Source organism: Eucyclogobius newberryi, unplaced genomic scaffold (assembly GCF_026437365.1).
Source record: "Eucyclogobius newberryi isolate DKJ021-1_F unplaced genomic scaffold, fEucNew1.0.hap1 SCAF_17, whole genome shotgun sequence".
In the NCBI taxonomy this organism is placed as follows: domain Eukaryota; kingdom Metazoa; phylum Chordata; class Actinopteri; order Gobiiformes; family Gobiidae; genus Eucyclogobius; species Eucyclogobius newberryi.
In genome coordinates, this window is record NW_027315801.1 from 26,568,667 (window position 1) to 26,589,298 (window position 20,632).

Consider the following 20,632-nt stretch of genomic DNA (forward strand, 5'->3'; position numbering starts at 1 on the left):
GGGGTCCCCAGGGGTCCCTGGACCCCACTTTGAGAACCACTGTTTTAGGTAAATGAATGTCTTGTACAAACAACAAAATATTGCGTCATTTCAAAATTGTGTAGCACAAAATTACATAATCTCTTCCATAATTGTCTGATTATAGTTCAGTTAACAGTTCCTTAAGACAATCCAAGACAACAAACCAGGGTGTACCTGGCCCAAGGCCCAAAGTCACTGGGATAGGCTCCAGTCAGTCAGTGCGACCCCTAATGGGAACAAGCGGTAGAAAATGAATGAATGAATATTCATATGGAATCAAGTCAAGCAGCTTTTTTACAGAGCTAGGCATAAATAAATTTTAATCTTTTTCTGTATAAATAAATACAATGAAATTAAATATTGGTGTGGGTAAGAGCATCTATACACTACAGAGTCAATTGCAAATCCACCTGTTTTAAGTTTGTCTTCCATCTCCGTGTTGATGCTGCTACTGTGACTAACTGGAATCACCAGAACCGGAACAGTCTTTGAGTCTCCAACAGCCTCTCTAATCAGAAAACCTGCTTTCATTTTAAACAGACACGCTTCCTGATGACACTAAACACAGATATACGATACCACATGGGAGGATTGATCTCAACATCCCAGTGTGTTTGAACCAGGACTGCCCCTGTGTGAAGACATCTGTCAGGTTTTCTGAAATGTTTAACTTTTTAACCTTTAAGGGCATGAAATCTCTGGGAAGAAACCTGTGTGAAAGTTGGAAGGAAGGTAACTCTTAAATCTGCTAGATCAAAGGATTAGTCATAATCTAGTATGAAGTAAATGAACTAAGCTTGGATTTTAAGACTTGCAATAACCACAACATTTAATAAAAGTCTTTAAGTGGTCGGATTTTAATGGATGTTCTGTTTTCTCACACTATGTGTCCTTTCTGACTATGTCATAACATTTTCTCATAGGTACTCTTCTTGTAAACATCTGTGGCAGCTCTAACCTCAGCATTTTACCTGTTAATTAAATTAGATAAATTTGGCCCTATCCCCAACACATCAAACCTTCAGTACCACCAGAACATTTCTAACACAAACACAATATACGTGGTCATATCAAAACAGTAAATTATTCATAACATTTTACTTTGAACTATATTTTCCACAATACCTGATCTGACCACCAGAGGGCTCTGCTTCAGCAGCCACAATTTGTGATAACTCTTTCTAAAAGTCTGATGTTTCAAATAAATCATTCTTGCTCCATTCATGTGTGGAGGCTCCTACAGAATATAGACTAGCTGCTCAGTTTTTACGCCTGTAGAACATGGCAGAGAGCAAATGCATTGAACAGGAAACATATGTGTGGCCAAGACTGGTCATTTTTTAAAGGAAACTGACAGTTTGACAAATAGAAGGAGCATAAGCATTAGCTGCAAGAAACAATTTTGTTCAAAAATAAAAAGGTTGGTTCTGATTTTTAAAAGTATATATATATATATATATATATATATATATATATATATATATATATATATATATATATATATATATATATATCCTGATATCCTGATGATCTGATAAGCAAAATCAAAGATACACTATGTCTTTTTCTGCACTTCTGGTTGAGCGTTGGTTTAATGGAGAACAAGGGAAAAGTCTTGCCGCTGATATATTCTATAAAGTAGATTGATTTGTATAAAATGTCCAATGTTGATGTGAATAACAAGTCAACAATGCACTGATTCCCTGGACGGCCCAAGAACGGCTTGATAGTCTGTGGAGAAATTATTTTCTCTCGAGGTCGGCAGCCCCATGTTAACTAATACAACCGTAAGAAGGATTACATCGGATGGCGGCGCACGGACGGGCTTCCGGAGTAAGGTGAATAGGATTTGTGACATCATCAAGACAATTTACGGGTCAGATATGTGGAGAGTCGATCCTACTCACAGTATGAATGCCAGTTTTTCATGGAAGCCCTAATAAAAAAATAATTCAAGATAGATCCAGGCAATAACAAGGAAGAGACAAGAGAGTAGTGACCCCTTACATAGTGCACCTTTAATGCAAATATCTCAAATCAATGCTAAAATGTAAACAAACTAGTTCTATATTTTGTTGTCTTTCCTTGTGCTAGTGCTGTACTCTCTTGTGCTCATTCATTCATTTATTTTCAACAGCTTTTTTCCGTTAGCCCCTTACCCCTAACCAGTGACTGGAGCCTATCCCAGTGACTATGGGCCTTAAGCGGGGTACAAACTGGGCAGGGGCCAGCTCGTCGCAGGTTTAACACAGAGACATAAACGAACATTCACTCTCACATTAATTCACTAGGGGCAATTTACAGTAGCCAATTACCGGAGAACCCATGGTAACACGATGGGAGATCATGTGATGTTGATGTTGAGGTGAGAGCGCTAACCTCTCTGCCACTGTGATTAATGCAGTGCACCGCAGCATCTAAGAGGACTGAGCCACAAAACATTCTCCAGGGGGGCATTCACTAAAAATGCTAAATGCAAAACAGTAGTACCATCTTTCATTTGCTGTAGATCTTTTTTATCATCTGATAGCATGAAATGGAGGAGAAGAGCAAGGAGGGCATTCAGGAAAATGTCGGAGCCGGAAATAGATCTAGCGACACTGAGGCTCGCCACACAGAGCATGGCATACGTGCTGCTTGTTAGATCACTCAACCCCTGGACAGCAAAGTAGTAGTCAGGACTAAACATGGGGAATCTGCGTTTCAGTTTTATGCAGCTAAAATCTGGAGCAGTCTTCCTGAAGATGTGAGACAGGCTTCTACTCTGACAATGTTCAAATATGAGCTAAAAACTGTTTTGATTAGCTGTGCATATGACTGAAATGATTTTCTTTCCTGTTTATCGATGCATTGCACTTGCGTCAGGACTAAAAGTATTATATTTCCAGTGTATAATGTATCTAAAATGATCCAAACCCAATAAGCAGAAGTGCAGAGAAATGAGACAAATGCAGTAAAAGCAGACTGAAAGTAGTTTTCTTTAGCTTTAGCCACATCTCACAGCACCAGAAACATCTCACTGTGAATTGTTGGGATAGGCCGTATAATTTAGGTACAATATTGTTTAAATTAAGATAATATTTGTTATCTCTGGGTGAAGTCAGATGCACACAGAGTTTTGCCTGGAGTATGGAAATGCATTGCACAATTAAAAGAACTGTGATGAAGCACTCCAGGTGACGAGGGCCAGTGGAAACATGGCTTAACTGAGTACATGTAACTCACTGTCCAGTCCATTAAAGTGTCCCATCAACACATGTTAGCAAGCTTCAATTACAGCACAAGAAAGCAACAAAACAGTAAAAAAAAAAAAAAAGATCTACAAGTAAATATGATTCATGTGAATCAAGTAAAGCCTGTAAAAGTGGATTATCCCTTCCAGATGTGTGAATCTAAAAGCTGTGCTGCTTAAATGTCAGTCTATCTGGGCTACACAGACTCCTCTGCAGTGGGTCTGTAACATGAGAGTGAGTGAGAATGGGCTGGAGCTGGTGAGGAGTGTAGGTCACTGCACAGCAAAGATGGAGTGCAGAGCTCATTAGAGCACTGGGTCTGCTTAGGCTCTTTATGGATCAGGACATTCATACTGTCATACTGTATGCAGCCAAAGATGAGACTATGTTTGTGTGGTCACAAATGACAAGACAAAGACAAGATGTCCTATTTCATTTTCAGGAGTGCTGTATAGATACTAATCAATCCTAAAACTTTTATCAAAAATAGATACTCATTTGAACAAGTTTCAATACATATCCTGTACAAATGAGGGATTACACCAACAAATATGATTACGACTACAACTACAACAGCAACAACTTTATAGGACAGAATTGCTTTTCCTTAATTTTTTTAAGAATGGCTTAGAACTAGCATGGCCACATGGGATTTAAAAACAACAAAATAATGTATCATTCTAGCTTTTAAAAAAGAGTTTTATTTTTAATGATCACAAGTGTCAAATACACAATACCTAGATCCTAATTTAAATTAAAAATAGTATAACACTAGATACTCATTAGAACAAGAATCAATACTGAAAAGCGATCAAATAAATTTGATTAAATTTGACCTTTTCTGAATAGTTGTAGAGACAACATGGGACAATAATAACCTGTTGGTATATAGAGTATCTGGTATAGTAGTAGCTTTTTCCGTGGTATCAAAATCACTTTCAAAATATTGGCATTGTGACATCACTATTGTGTAATATTATATAAAAGAGAATTACTTTGAAAAACAAATCTGTAAAGTAATGAAGAGTTGTATTGCACTATACTTTGCCAAGGAGCTCTGAAAGCATGACAATAGATTGTGGACACAAGAAATGCTGACTGCCTGTGGGCACATGCTGTTTCTGCTCCAATAAATGATGCCCGCTTCATATACAATATTTTAACATTCAATTAAATTTGTTTTTGTAATGCCCAAAATCCCAACAGCAGTTGCCTCGATGGGCACACAGCCTTATAGTTGATAAATACATTAAAAACTGCAGAGAAGAGAGCAAACATGAGAGCTCCGATTTACACAGGGTTGAATAGTATAATGCAGTACCAACATCAACAAGCAATAAAGTCAATACTTTTGTGATATGGGGATAGCAGTAACAAAGGTCAAATATAATGTCAAATATAATTGTCATTTAAGCTCAGCTGCTTTGAAACATTTGTCACGTTGTAACAACAGCCGGAGGTCTAAATAGCATAGTAGTTTATTCAGACTTCAATAACTGTCTTTGTGGCGGCGTACTCACATTTGTTTGTAACAAAGAGTCAATCAATCGTTACTGAACATATCAAAAGGGCTTTGAACACAAAAACTACTTGTTTTGTTTTTCATTAGATCTTTATGTGGAAAATTCTGGAGGCAGACATGGGAAAGGTCAGCAAAATAAAATAAAATAATGGTCCACCTCAAAACCAAAACATTTGTTTGAAATAATCAAATAGGTGACCAAATATATCAATAGAAAAATATTGACAGTAATGTTGTGCCGGAGGTTCCAATACAGGCGTTATTGGCAGATGACAAACGGTCATTTGGAGGAAGTGGAGAATCCTTGGGTAAAATCTGTGCTTAGGACCTGGAGCATGAATTAGGCTGAGGAAAAAAATATGTCTGTTTGCCGTAACCCGACCGACCCGGTAAAAAACTAGCCGACTGAAGAAAAAAAAAACATAATTTTGTCAAAATGACGCCAAATTCTTTTTTATGTCTTATATCTCGCCAACTCACCGACCGTTTTTTCAAAAAAGCGCCGTGTTGAGAAATTTTGTAGCCCTGGACAACTTATCTAACATCCCAGCAGGGAGATAACACATTGCACGACGCATATCCGTTTACATCTTCGGTCCTCTATATGCTTCTGTATAGAATAGACCATGCAGGAGTGAGCTTGTATTTCTTTTTTTTTTTGTTAGTTTGACACTGTCGGCGCCACTGGTTTTTCCACCGCTCACGTCGTTCACCATCATGGTGTCGATTTCATATTAAATTTGACGCGCTCTGCATTCTGGGACGGAAACATGCCCAGCAGCTTAATCACAAGAAACATGGCGGCGCCCTTGTGGGAAATTGAGTCTCCCAATCGGGTTGTTCGAAACGTTATCCGTCATTGACTGTTGAAGCCTGACCCCTGGCGGTCACTGCGGGTTAAAAAATGGCGATTTGCCTTCATTGTAAAAAAAAAAAAGAGAGAATTTACCTACCGACCGACCCACTTGAAAAATGTTGGGTCGGGTTACAGCAAACATACAATTTATTTGGGGTAGCCTTAAACAAAGACGTTAAAAATCTTAAACTAGTTGGCTTATGGTCAAAATGTTGCACCAATGTTGCACAGATTTAAGATTTCAAGTCTGGATGACAAAACGCATAAGGGTTTTCTTCCAGGTTGTAAAAGAAAATCCCTTCGATATATTGAAGGAATCCTTTGACTTGGAGAAACAGGGCTTTTATAGGTATTCACAAATAGCGATGCCCGTGGTTATCGGAGCAGGGGCAGTGACCCCCAAACCCGAAGAAGGTTTTTATATATAAACCTTCTTCTCCTAGCAACAAAGTACATCTGAGAGATTTTAGTGCCATATGAACCATCTCGGACCCTGAAGACCTCAGGAACCGGCCTAGAATTGCCTTGTGTATGAATTGTGCTCTACAAATAAACTTGCCTTGCCTAAAGGAATATCAGTAGTAGTTTGGAACAGAACTGTTCAAATCTGACCTGGTGTTAATGCTCCAGCTCACATTATGAGGGCTGTAGGTCATTAATCATTTAGTGAGTCGCTGATGTCCAAGTCAACCAAAATCGAGTTAGTCGACTTCTTTTTTAACTTATAAAGGTTTACATTGGACATCGTAAGAAAGGATTGAGCAATTTAACTGAAACGTTGGGAGATTTTACATAAAAATACAGTTTCTTGTGTGAATAGATGTTTTTGCATGAACTCATATTCACCTCATTCCGGACGTTGGCCTGAGCCCCGCCATCGAATGTAATCCTTCTTCCAGTTGAATTAGTTAACATAGGGCTGCCAACCTCGAGAGAAAATAACTTCTACACAGACTAAAAAGCCATTTTCAGGCCGCCCAGGGAATCGGTGCATTGTTGACTTGTTAGTCACATAAACATAAGACATTTTAAACAACTCAATCTATTTTATAGCATATATTAGCGGCAAGACTTTTCCCTTGTTCTCCATTTAAGTTAACGGAGATCCCACTCGACCGAAAGTGTCATTACAACAAAGTGCTGATTCGTGACAAAGAGAGGCAAAAGTGAGCTTGGGAGGAATAAGATCAACCCTCTTATAGTCGACAAATCGATTAGCAGGGCACGTGGTTTGTAATTATTAAAAAATTGAGGCATTAAGTATATCTTTTGCGAAGTGTAATAAATATTGCATCATATGTGTAGGCCTCTGCATGTACAAGAGGTGTTTTTATATAATATAAGCAGTTTCTTTACAGTAGTATACAATTTGTATACTGTATATTGTAATGTATACTTTTTAGTCTTTTTGGAAATTTGGTCCTCTTCATGTGGTCCTTCCTTCACCATGTGTTGTGCACCCTGTCAGGGGCAGTGGACCCCCACAGTGCAGTGTAAGGGACCCATCTACAGCTCCTTAGGCAGGATCGCTAACTGTAAAAATATGTTGAACTCACTTCGGTCTGGATGAAAAGAATAGATTGTCAAGTCTTGTTAACTTAAAAGTAAGTGCTCTTGAACATACAACGGACAAAGGCCCAACAGGTCAAAGTTCTGTGAATTCTTCCTACCCCACTTGAACTTCTACCTCACCATAAACTCATTGGTCTGACAGCAGTAACAGACGCAGTCAAAAAGTGTGTAAAAATTGTACATATAATTTGTCAAAACGTGTACATGGTAAATAAGTACTGCAAACTTGGTCCTACAAAGGCCGTGGAAGTTTTTTGAGTGTATCATTATGCAAGTGTAAATACTAAATGTTTGATGTCTATGGAAAATCCTGTCCCACGCCTGCTCCCCCTGGCAACAGTCTGAAGGCTTGTTTGCACAGATTATTGAAATGGCAGTGTTAGGGATACTGGGGTGCATCAGTGAGACTTAGTGGGCTTTGGGCTGCATTCCTGACAAGGACACACACCTGTACCTGTACTTGTACCTGAGCGCTGATTGGGTTTCCAGCTAAAATGCAAAGCCCATGTAACAGGAGAGCAGAGGCAGGAGAGGTGAGCGGTCCAAGTGTCTGTCATCTGCTCTGTATAACCCTGATCCGTGCTGGTTCTGCACAAGAGCCCAACATGGTGAAAGTACAATGGAGGTTTTGTGACTTATAATACGCATTGGTGCAAAGTAACAGGATACTTTATTCAAGGATATATGTTAGAGAAATTGCATGATTCACTAAGAAAACTAAAATATACCATTGCAACTTTACATTCAGTTTAGGGTATATGAAAATGACCTCTTTAAAATGGCAAATAAATCAGTTGTCAAATAAAACCATGCATATTCACGCCTCTCAAATATAACTTAAGCTAAATCAAGCATCAAAAAGCCATAGACTCAAGTCGTACTAAGGATGTCACAATGTCAAAGTCAAATTTTAGTGTAACGAGATTTAATAATCATTCATGAATATTACTGAGACTGTGGGAAATCTCGTCTTTTTTCTCAAGTTTGTGACAATCTTTGATTGAACTGTCTGAATGGAAAAATAAAGTAAATGTGACAAAAAAGCCAGATTAAAAAGGACTTCATATTTTGATGTTTGTTTTTTTTTTTTTTTTTTTTACTATCTATTGAAGTAAAACCACTTAATAATAATTTTTTTGTTAAGATAATATTGTGACCCAAATATGCACGATTATCAATAATGTAAATAATCTTGACGTCCTTAAGTCATACTGACAATAATGAAAATAATCATATTGATTTTACAAGTGAACTAGTTGTAATACTCAAGTTCTCCTCAATTGGCTAAATATGTTAGTGCAATTGGCTCTGAAGAGAATCTGCAGAATCATAAAAAATATATTATGAACACTATAAATAAATATGTCGTACAGTGCTGCATGTTCTATGTATATGTTATTCCTTTTGTCTGTTTTAATGTCCATCGGGTACTATTTCATATGTGGCAATGCTCTCTGTTCTGTCCCTTTTGAATAAATCACTAATAGTAAATAAATAAAAACCTTATGTATCTCACATGAACATAATTTTTAACAACTACGGCTTTCTCAAATGGACCAATGCACCCATTTAACAGTATAAATATTTCAAATCCTCAGAGTAGATTAAGTAATGTGGCCCACACATGTTAGATTGGACTAAGAGCATCCACAGCCTTTTGTGTTGAGTCCTGTCTCTAGGGTGGAGACTGCAGCACATGTTGAAGTTCACTAATGGACACACAGCAGACGAGCAAAACAAAACGCTTCTTACATAACAGAGTGGTTAATGATTTTCCCTCCCAGTTTCGCCGCTGTTGTCAATCATTGAGTGAGTGAAACTAGGAGTGAATTTGAATAGCAGGCTAAAGAATGCTGAAGAATGGTAGAAAATGAGCCCTCATTCTTCCAGAAGCCTGTACTACGACGCTTGGTGAATTCATCCTGGATTTGTTTCTTGTACCCGGGTCGACTAAATTGAGCATGAGTGTCTCTGGAAAAGCCACTATGAAGCAGGTTCAAAACTCACTCTGTCATCCATCCTCGTTCACAGCGCAGTGGACGGTTTATTAGAACAATGGAAGAGTGACGAGCTGAAGATGTCAGACAGAATATGCAAGGAATTAAAATATAAAGCAAAGGAATCAGATGTGAAGTTGCCACATTGCGATCAATCAGGTTTACGCCAAGGAGACAGTTCATTCATCAATGTCAATAGTGCAAATAACTGCTTATAACAATGTGTCTTTCGAATTAACGTCATATTTAGATCCACAATGTGTATATTATGGTCTTATAAAACAATAAATTATGCAACATTTTTTTTGCAGCAATAATCTAAGGCTAAACTAGACAATGGATGTAAGACTAAATTAACTGCTAAAAGAATATAGAAACAGCCTAGCCAACCTACAATCTACAAAGATGTGTAGTCTGTCACTGTATCCTGTTGCCATGAGATTCTAATGGGCGTGATTAACCAATCAGAATGCAAGATCTGTTCTTTCAAAAACAAACATGGCGGTTTATGAGTAAAAAAAATAAGTTATACAAGATACTGTATTGTGATACTTATTTATTTATTTGTTTGTTTGTTTGTTTGGTGTGGACATTGCAATGACATTGCAATGTCATTAACAAGTGTTAAAGCAAAAATAAAACACTTCAACACCTGTCCACAGGAGGCTTGAGGATAAATCAAACAAGATTTTTTCTTTAAATAAGGTGCCTTGCTTGGCTTTAAATTTCAGTGTCAATAATAATAATATGCAAGCAATAAGCCTATAAATAACTCACATTACCAGCTGAATAATGCATTAAGGCTAAAGCTGCTAAAAGATTATTTATTCCAGTTGTGTTCTGATATTAAAGACACAAAAGACCTGAAATTGTAGTGCATTTAATCATTCAGCAAATGAAAATGTCAATTTAGTCAACTTTTGAGACAATGGGATATGCATGCAGCGGCATATTGTATCATGACATTCTTGATGATACCCCGCAGTGTGATCTAGACCCAGACCCTTTGGCATTCCAATAGAAAGTAGAACAGACTGGATCGCCAGGCAAAAAGTACCACCAGTATGAGATACATTTACAACAATCTATAAGTAGATAAAATCATGCAAAGAAAAGCGTGACCCATGAGTATGCACTAAACGCTCAGCACATTCAGAATACACATGGGGATCAGTGTGCTGTCCTTCTCCCAGTGGCCATCTCTTAGACAGATGTGCAGTAGACCGTGGACACTGGGTCAGCTCAACTAACATGTACACTCAAACTCACAACAGGGAGAGTATTCTTCATGAAACTAATACTAAAACAATTCACTATGGCTATGGCATTGAATGCAGAAAGTTTGAATGGACACTAATTGCTTTTATAAAGGATATATCCAAGGTAAAATGCATGATTTGGGGAATTTAAAGAATCAAATAACATTACTGGTACATTACCTGTTATGGTATTAGATAGAATATTTATAGTACTATCAATAATTGTAATTGAAATGTACTGGTAATGTAATACCATCAGACTTTACTTGGAAACAGGTTATGTCTGTAAGCAAGAACAACAAGATAGATAAATAAATACATTTAAGCACTATATTGCAGACCTAACAAGCGCTGGACAAAATATGTAATCAATCACCAAAACCAAACTATCTGGATACTACAGAAAATAATCTGACCAAACCACGGAAAAAATAAACATATACCTTAAATGCAAGAAAATGTGTGAAATTCACCTAAAGAAGTCTTGACCCTTACCACTGCTTCAAGGCTATAAAATTGGGAGAGTGTTGGCAGCAACAATTTATGGTTTTGAACATTTCATGCGACAGCATCGCCAAGTAGCCAACAGCGTGCCGACTGTGTGTGGACGCTCGTGCCACTGCAGACAGTTTGGCCTAATCCGTGACCCTGCCATGGCTTTAGAGATGTCAGACAAACTGAAGCTAGAGGTCTGTCAGGGTGCCTCATGTCAAAATCCACAGAACCAATCACCTCATTTGGCTTCAAAACAGCAATCTTGGCTGACATAATAATGGCTCTACATGGCAATAAAAAATTATATTTAAAAAACAGAATTATTCAACAGTTTTGTAAGCTCTTGTATTTTGGACAGTAATAACATGACTCAAATAAATATAAAAAAATATATATGTATAGAGAGAGAGAGTATAAATAAATATGAAACCCTGGTGACTCAGGTCCATTAACATAATTAAACAAAGACAATCCAGCATTCTGACTGAGCCTACATTTAACCATCTCTAAACCATGATTATAAGTGTAATATCATGTTTATACCAGGGCTTACTTTGCTTTTTATATCAAAACGTGTTTAGGAAGTTTGTCTACCTCACCTTGACGCACAGTTTTCAACCTGATGGGATCCTCGCAGCACTTCATCACGGTGTAGATGTCGTAGAGGGGTAGCCCGGCAACGGACAGCCCCTCCACCTCCAGCAGGAGCGCTCCCTCGCACGGCTTGGCGTCCCGGTACAGCGCAGTATCCTCCCGAACTTCCCCGATGACCGGGAACTCTCCATTCTCTGCCCCGCCGCGGAGCTGGACGCCCAGCTCCCCGCACGCGTCCCTGGCAACGCTGCACTCGCTCACTTTATGGATCCAGTGGTGCTTTTTTTGTATTACTTTGGACATTGTGACAAAAAAAAAAATCAAGCGTCGTTTAGTTCGTTGTCCCTATTGGAGGAGCAACAGCACGAGTCATAGCATAATAAGAGATAAATACGAGGGTAAAAGTTCGCGGAGCGTAGGTGTCACTCCGTGTAGAAACATTTTGACGCTTCTCTTAAACCAAGGCATGCTGTTAATAACACGAGTCAAAGCGCATCTTAGTTAGAATCAAGGTTGTTGTTGTTGTTGTTGTTGTTGTTGTTGTTGGTGGTGGTGGTGTTTTTTTTTACTGCGGTGATGTTTCCGCGTCTCGAACAACTTGCGCGCGATACGTCCCGGTCCGGTTGCGTCTTATCCGCGTTTTCTTTCCTCACAAAACTGCTGAACTGTTACTCCGACGTGGTTTCAAACTTCCCCGTTCGCGGTGTATCCTTTCCCGGCCATCGCGCGTCACTGCGGCGCCTTTAAGCAGGAAACAGGACAAGTTCATCCTATTTGGCCGCGCGCGCTTCTGGGATGCAGGCTGAGCGGAGACGTGCGCATGCGTACTAGCGCTGCTCCGCGAGGGGGGGAAAAAACACCCGACACGAGACGAGACTTCATGCGCGAGTCCCGAAGCTCCACCCCGGACCACCGGTGCGGCCCGCGCGCGCGCGCAGCGTTTCCCAAAGCGATTACAGCCCCCTCGCGTCTAATCCCCACGAGCTCACACGCACGACGTATTCATAAACACTTGCAATGGGCTGGAAAATACACGAATGCTCTTTCTATCATGTCATGCAGTCAAAAGATGTGGGTGAAAAAGCACATTCCTGATAAGATAAGATAAGCCTTTATTTGTCCCCCCAATAGGGAAGTTTCAGTGTTGCAACACAAAGTAGGTACAGACGTAAATAATAAAAGACAGATGACTAATATAAAAACTTATAGAAGAGCTCTTATAAAACTCTTAGAAAAAAACTCTTATACTCTTAATAAAAAGTAAAAAACAAAGTAACACTCTTATTTACAGCTGTTATATGGACAGAAAATGATGCATAAAAACGTGCAAGTTACAAAAAGATGGAAACACTTCAATTGATTTACAGTGATTAATAAAATACTATAAGTGACAGTGAAAGTGGATATGAACTCTATTTATCTTAACATTTAAAAAATCAACCTGCAACCTCAAGAAAATGAAATAATAATGGTTATTATTAAAAAAAACAATGATAATAATAACAAACACAATAATAATTTGGCAGATGCTCAAAGTTGCTTTACAGTTGTTGTTGTTGTTGTTGTTGTTGTTGTTGTTGTTGTTGTTGTTGTTGTTGTTCATTCACGCCATACTCGGTGGTACAAGCCATAGCTGCCCTGGGATAGACTAGTGAAAGTGAGGCGGCCGATCTGAAGCATCAGAACCTCCGACCACTCATGTGCTCAACCTTTAGTATAAGCACAAACAGTCAAACAGTCTGGAAGGAGATATAGTATAGTTTTCTTGTGTAAAAGTAACACACAAAAAACTTGTTCATACTTTAGTCTATTAAATTAATTAACAACATGGAAAAAATGTGTAATGTCGAGCCGAAATACATTAAACATTTACGAAATATATGTTTTATGTATTTTGTTTACCTGGTCATGTCTTGTTTGTATGTTAATGCTACTGATCCCTGCTCCGATTCCAAATCTCTCCATTGGTGACGGTAAAGAAAATTTGAACCTGAAGTACAAACTAGGCCCAACCCTGCTTAGAGTCTGAGATCTCAAGGTGATATGGCCAAAAGAAATACTGATTTAGGTGTTCATAATCATCTTACTATGAGACCGAACATGAATCTACAATGTGTCAGAACAAATGTTGAAAAAATCTCATACAGATGGACAGAAATAGGCAGAGCACTGTTTTTGCCGCTTGTTTAGACAAAGTACTGGCACTGGAGGGCAGTGGCCTGGATTATCAGCACAGATGAGGCAGTACCATCCTTCCAACCAAGAACTGTTTAGATTAGTTTATCTCTTTACACATACAGTATAATGAGCTGTATATTATAAAAGTCCATCCTCTTCTGGTTTGAGACACAGTTTGAAGGGTCCTATAACACGCTCGGCAGTAAAGAGTACATCGAGACATTGAGCTGTGGATGTATCTCATGGAAGTCTATCAAAATCTTCAAATAATGATAGTAGGATGGATAGGAAATATAGTGTTATTGTGTAAATATGAATTACCAATAGATCATAAACAGTTGTACAATGTGTGCGTTTGTGTGTGTGTGTGTGTGTGTGTGTGTGCGTTTGTGTGTGTGTGTGTGTGTGTGTGCGTGTGTGCGTGCGTGCGTGTGTGCGCGTGCATGCGTGTGAATATGTGGTTATCTGAACAGAAAGAATATGATAGAATACAGTGTCTAACAGGTTGGATTGACTATAGGTATAAATGGCCTGTAGTTGCATTAAATGACCACAAGCATTATAACCCCTAAGCTTACAAATGAAGTTACAAATAAACCTTAACTCTTTCCAAAAACGTCTGATAATAATAAAGGGTTACTGCACAGTATATACACGAGGCACTATTTGCAATGAAATATATAGGACCAAAGATTGGATAACTGGAAGTGTACAACTAAAGCACCATTAATACGTAATAACAGGAGGTGGAGGCCGGCCACACGCTTTAACAGTGAACATCAGCTAGTAAAACATCTGCGCTAAAACTTACAAGATAAACATTCACACGTGGCCAAAAACAATATTTACATCACATGGTCGCACACGGTACTACAGGATAAGACAAGATGAAAAGGCTAGAGGTACCGCTCCTAACAAAGATGGCGCCGCAGAAGGCTGCCCTGGTGTTTCGGTGTGACCACCACCAGGTCGGATCACAGACTCTTCTGATCCTGGACACGGACTATTTGATCTGATCTAATTCTGATTCTAACGCCACAATAACATACAGGCCTTAAGGAGCTACCATAAACAATAAACCCTGTTGATTTTTAACAACAGTATAGTCATCGATTACAACTAGGAGGTGTCAATAATAATGCAATGGATAAAATATAATGGATCATAATTCTTAATCATACTTTCTAAAAATAATAAGAACACTTTCCTTCTCTCGTTGTGTGTATCTAACACAATTATAGCAGTAGCCAAACTCCTTTTGAAATGAACAGTGTCAGAGTCAGGAAGTAGCGTCCATAGCTCCGGTTTAATGTCTTTCCAAAAACAGAGTAAAAAGACAGTGATGTCAAAGGCATGAACAATATGATGGATGGCAGTGGATAAGCTGTGTTACATGTGTTTGCAATGAGCGAAAACAAAATGGCCGACTTCCGGTGTAAACTTCCGGTCTCAAACTAAGCCTTCAAAATAAAAGAAGGAGAAAAGCACTAAAACCAATCTTTAGCAAAACAATTACATAGAACGTAATAAGGGCAAAACACTCCCCGCCTGGTATCTGTATAGATGCCATATAATAAACCAACTAAACATTCAGTCCTTTGATTTTAGAAGAAGAACGACTTCTGTTATGGGCCGAAGGAACGTCTTCGCTAATCCATGAGCTCGATCTTGCGGACTTTCCCATCACGTCCAGGAAAGGTTTTTGACACTGGTGCCATCCTTTACAGCCAGTGGTGTCTTTGTTTGCAGACTTGAAAGAATGAGCCACATGAATGAGGGTTGCAACTGCTCTTTGTAGGGACTTCCAGGAAGAGAATCTTTCAAATCTCTTAGGAATGAGTGGCGTCTCACTGTGGCTGGTTATGCAGCTTGTCACCTGTGGTCTGATGTCCACATCCGAGTCGGGCTCGACCAGCTCGAAGGTTTGTTGCGGGTCACTTACTGGTTGTGGCTTGTATAAGAATGCTGGGCCTGTGAACCAGTTAGTTTTGGTGAGGAGAGAGGCTTGGACAGATCTGGATGCGTGGTCGGCCGGGTTATGCTCCGTGGGCACGTACCGCCACTGCTTTGGCTCCGTGGACTGCCGAATTCTCTGGACCCTGTTGTGGACATACACATAGAAACGTTTGGACTGGTTATGTATATATCCCAACACCACTTTACTGTCGCAATAGTAGGTGACTGCATCCAGAGGGAGGTCTATCTCTTCAATGATGCGTTCTGCCATTTCCACGGCCAGCACTGCTGCGCAGAGTTCCAGTCTGGGTATGGTGGGCTCGTTTGCGGGAGCAAGTCTGGCTTTCCCTAAGATGAAACCCACATGAACTTTGCCATCTTCATCTGTGGTTTTGAGATATGCCACCGCACCAATAGCTTTTGTAGAGGCGTCGGAGAAGATGCATATTTCTTTTTGCTTGGCTTTGGATGGAGAGGTAGTGGTGTAAGCACGAGGAATGTGGAGATGTTGGAGTTCCTGTAGCGAATCTCTCCATGTTTGCCACACATTGTGTTTGTCTTGAGGAAGTGGGGCATCCCATTCAGTTCCGTCAATTGTCAGTTCTCTTAACAGAGATTTTCCTTGAATGGTTATAGGGGCAACAAACCCAAGTGGGTCGAAAAGACTGTTTATGGTGGAGAGGACTCCTCGACGTGTAAATGGTTTGTCGCTGATGGAGACTTGAAAGGTAAAAGTATCCACTTTGACTTCCCAGCTCAAACCAAGGCTTCGCTGTGCAGAGACTGTTTCTCCATCTAGGTAGAGGTCTTTGACGTCTTTGGCGTGATCTCCCGTGGGAAACGCTTGTAAGACTTCAATGCTGTTTGACGTGATCTTGTGAAGTCTCAAGTTTGACTCTGAGAGGGAAGCTTGGGTTTTCTGCAACAGATTGATAGCTTCTTGCTCAGTGGGTGTAGAGACAAGTCCGTCGTCTAAGTAGAACTCACGCTCCACAAAGTGCTTGGTGTCCGTCCCGTACTGCTGTTCTCCGTTCTGTGCAGCTCTCCTGAGGCAGTATGTGGCCACTGCAGGAGAGGGACTGTTGCCAAATACATGGACCCTCATCCTATACTCGACAATGTCTTTGCTGGGGTCGTTACCTCGGTACCAGAGGAAACGTAAGTAGTCTCTGTGGTCTTCTCTTACAACAAAACAGTGAAACATCTGTTCGATGTCTGCCATGACAGCTACTCTTTCTCTTCTGAAACGAATGAGGACTCCCAAAAGGCTGTTGTTTAAGTCCGGTCCAGTGAGCAGGACGTTGTTGAGGGAGATACCATTGCATTGCGCGCTGGAGTCAAATACAACTCTAATTTGTTCGGGTTTTCTGGGGTGATAGACTCCGAACGATGGCAGGTACCAGCACTCGCTTCCTTCTGGCAGTGGAGGTGCTGGCTCGGCGTGGTTGTTGTCGAATACCTTTTGCATGAAGGCAACAAACTGTTCTTTCATCTTTGGCTTACGCTCTAGCGTGCGTTGCAGTGAAGAGAGACGCATCACGGCTTGGTCTCGGTTGTTAGGCAATGGCGGTCTGGGAGACTTGAAATGGAGAGGAGCGACCCAACTGTTGGACTCGTCCTGAAAAACTTGTTCATCCATTACTTTGAGAAACTGTCCGTCTTCTATGGAAAAGGCACGTTTGTAATCATTGACAGTTCTTGCAAAGACGGTGAGGCCAAGAGTGTCACTGTCCATTGTAGTGTTGCAACCGTGTGAGAGTCCATTGGCTAGACTGGGGCTGATTGCTTGTTTGAGATGGACATGGCTCATGCATGGCCGGAAAAGGGTGGGTCTACCATCTTCCATTATATTTGTTTTGTAGTTGTGGACTGTGGGCTTATGGACCTTTCCCAAACACACGTCACCAACTAATACCCATCCAAGATCAAGTCTCTGTGCAAAGGGTGTGTCCCCGGGGCCATTAATCTGCTGTCTCACCTTGTGGGCACGGAGAACGTCGCGGCCAAGGAGAAGAAGGATCTGGGCGTCATTGTCTAGGACTGGTATTTCTTTGGCAAGATCCTTGAGATGAGGGTGGTGGAGAGCAGCCTCAGGTGTGGGTATTTCCTCACGATTGTCTGGCAAGTCATCACATTCGATTAGTTCTGGAAGTGAGAGGCTAATGCCACCTTTAACTGCTTCAATCTGGAACCCAGTAGCTCTTCTGCCAGAGGTCGTAGTGAGACCAGCACACGTTTTTAGGGTGTAAGGGTGCGTGTCCGCTTTGATCTTGAACACATCAAAAAACTGTGACCTGGCTAGACATTTGTTGCTCTGATCATCGAGCATTGCATACATTTTCACGGCCTCTTGTGGATGCTCGTTTTGGTAGACTTTGACGAGACAGATCTTTGAGCAGGATTTTGACTTGAGATGGTCACCACAGACCTTAGTGCAATAGGGGCTGACAACAGGAGTTGCTACAGAATCCTCCTTGTCTTGCTCCCCGCCGTCATCATGTGAGGGATTTGAGCCTTTAGTTGCCCATTTAGGTGGACCGGGATGGAGAGCTGTTATATGACTTTCGCTGTCACATTCATCACAATTCAGTGTAACTTTGCAGTCGCGGGCAAGATGAGAAGTTGATGAACAACATCTGAAACAGATACCTTGTTCCTTTAAGTAAGCTTTTCTTCCTTCAAGAGTCTTTAATCTGAAGCCACGGCACTTTTTTAAGGGGTGAGGCTTATTATGGATAGGGCACTGCTTGGTTACATCACATTTTGATGCTGCTTCGTTTGGATTTGTGTCATTAGTGACCTGAGTCTTATGTGCTGAGATTGTAGTTCTGGGATTTGTATGCTTTGGAATTGTGCGTTCTGTTTAAACGTTGTTTCCTGAATGTGAAAAGCTGGGATCGTTTCTTGTTTTAGCTTGGTAGCAGATGAAAGAGGTGAAATAGGAGAATGGGGGGTAACTGACCTGATAAGCCTCTTTGTACCTTGATCCCTGAGCGAGCCACTTTTCTTGCAGGTTGTATGGCAACTTCTTCACAATAGGTTTTATGCCACGGGCAGTGTCCAAGTATGCCAAGCCTGACAAGTACCCGTCTTCTTTAGCAGAGAGTAGTTCACTTAAAAGATCTCCCAGTTCTCGCAACTTGTGATTGTCCTTATTTGAGATTTTTGGAAAGTTGTCAAGGTTTTTGAAAAGTGCATCTTCTATGACCTCTGGAGCGCCATAACAATCATCAAGTCTCTCCCATGCTGTTTTCAACGCGGCCTCTGGGTTAGCTATGTTGACTGCTCTCAAACGTCTGACGTGTTCGGCCGATTCTTTCCCAAGCCATTTTGAGAGCAAATCTAATTGTTCACTTGCTGTTAGATCCAAGTCTCTGATTGTGTTAGAGAAGGAGGACTTCCATGCTCTGTATGTTTCTGGACGGTCGTCAAAGTGTGAAAGGCCAGTGCTGATGAGCTCTTTGCGTGCCAGGTACTTCGCCATGTCCATTATAACTGAAGACTCTGGAAGAGTTGTTTGAGAAGTGTCAGCATACTTTTGGAAGTTTAACTTGGGCTTAAACTTGTTGTGCTCTGATTCTTCCCTCATTAGAAAAGGACCTTGAGTGTTTAGCGGGACATTAGAGTGAGAGGTGTATGGTATCTGGGGAGCAGGAGTTGAAACTAGCCTCTGTTGAGTTTGTGGCGGAACAGGCCAGGAGTCCTTCAGCACGTACGGTGTTGGAGGTTTGCGGTGAGGCTCAATAGACTGCTCTGACGGGTCTGAAAGGTAGACAAATTCAGTGGGCTTGTCAAGACGAGCATTTTGATCCTTTATGTAGTCGCTGACACGTTCTTGTGTGTTTTGAACAGGAACAGGGGAAACTCTTCTGCTGCGGGCTTCCTCGTCCTCTAGCTCTGCTGCTGCTTCCAATACTTGTGCCTGGGCGTCAGCAGCTGCAGCCTCTCTTTCATAATTTAGAGCTTCAAGGTTGGCTTCGAGTTTAGCCTTTTCAACTTTCATACTTTTCTCTCTCTCTGCGAATACTACACGTGCGCGGGCTGCTTCCGCTATGGCTCTCGCTTTTGCTGCTGCAGCGCTTACAGATGATCTGCCAGAGCTGGAGCTTTTGTGGCTTCTAATTGATCCATCTTGGAAAGACTTTGTTTTAGTGTCTTTGGGCCTAGTATCTTGGGTAGGTTCTTTGGTGCCCCCTTGATGTGCTTCATCCATGCTGCCGTATTGTTGTAAGCCAGCGTAATGTCTTTTTACTTTCCTGCTCTCGTTGTGTGTATCTAACACAATTATAGCAGTAGCCAAACTCCTTTTGAAATGAACAGTGTCAGAGTCAGGAAGTAGCGTCCATAGCTCCGGTTTAATGTCTTTCCAAAAACAGAGTAAAAAGACAGTGATGTCAAAGGCATGAACAATATGATGGATGGCAGTGGATAAGCTGTGTTACATGTGTTTGCAATGAGCGAAAACAAAATGGCCGACTTCTGGTGTAAACTTCCGGTCTCAAACTAAGCCTTCAAAATAAAAGACGGAGAAAAGCACTAAAACCAATCTTTAGCAAAACAATTACATAGAACGTAATAAGGGCAAAACAACACCTTTTTTGTCACGCAAAGTACAAGAAGAGCAGTAGATAACTACTTGGTAACTACCGCTATTTAAAAAGTCAACATAAAGATATATTTGAATACAGTGAATTTACAAAAAGGAGTACAAACAATAATTGAGAAATACAAATCAAATCAAATCAATTTATTGATTTTTATTGATTGTCCCAGGGTCCTCTGTCCTTAGACTCTCCTTCTCGGCCAGGAAAAACTACAAAAAAAACCTCTTTGGGAAAAAAACGTAGAAACCTGGAGGAGTTCCAGTGAAGGAGAGATCCGACTCTCACAGATGGACAGACGGACACTAGGGAGACTGGAACTGGACCCACTCTTCAGGCAGAAGAGGG

General features: G+C 40.7%; 1 protein-coding gene across 13 annotated transcripts in view; it reads right to left on the reverse strand.

The window, feature by feature from the left end:
• Window positions 1-11,867, reverse strand: part of LOC140363239 (membrane-associated guanylate kinase, WW and PDZ domain-containing protein 1-like) — a 79,025-nt gene extending 67,158 nt beyond the window's left edge. For all 13 annotated transcript variants that reach the window (XM_072449695.1, XM_072449694.1, XM_072449693.1 and 10 more), the window contains exon 1: window positions 11,555-11,867. In XM_072449695.1, coding sequence (XP_072305796.1) covers window positions 11,555-11,852 — 298 coding nt within the window. In that variant the 5' untranslated portion in view covers window positions 11,853-11,867. The remainder of the gene's footprint in view (window positions 1-11,554) is intronic.
• Between the last annotated feature and the right edge of the window lie 8,765 nt (window positions 11,868-20,632).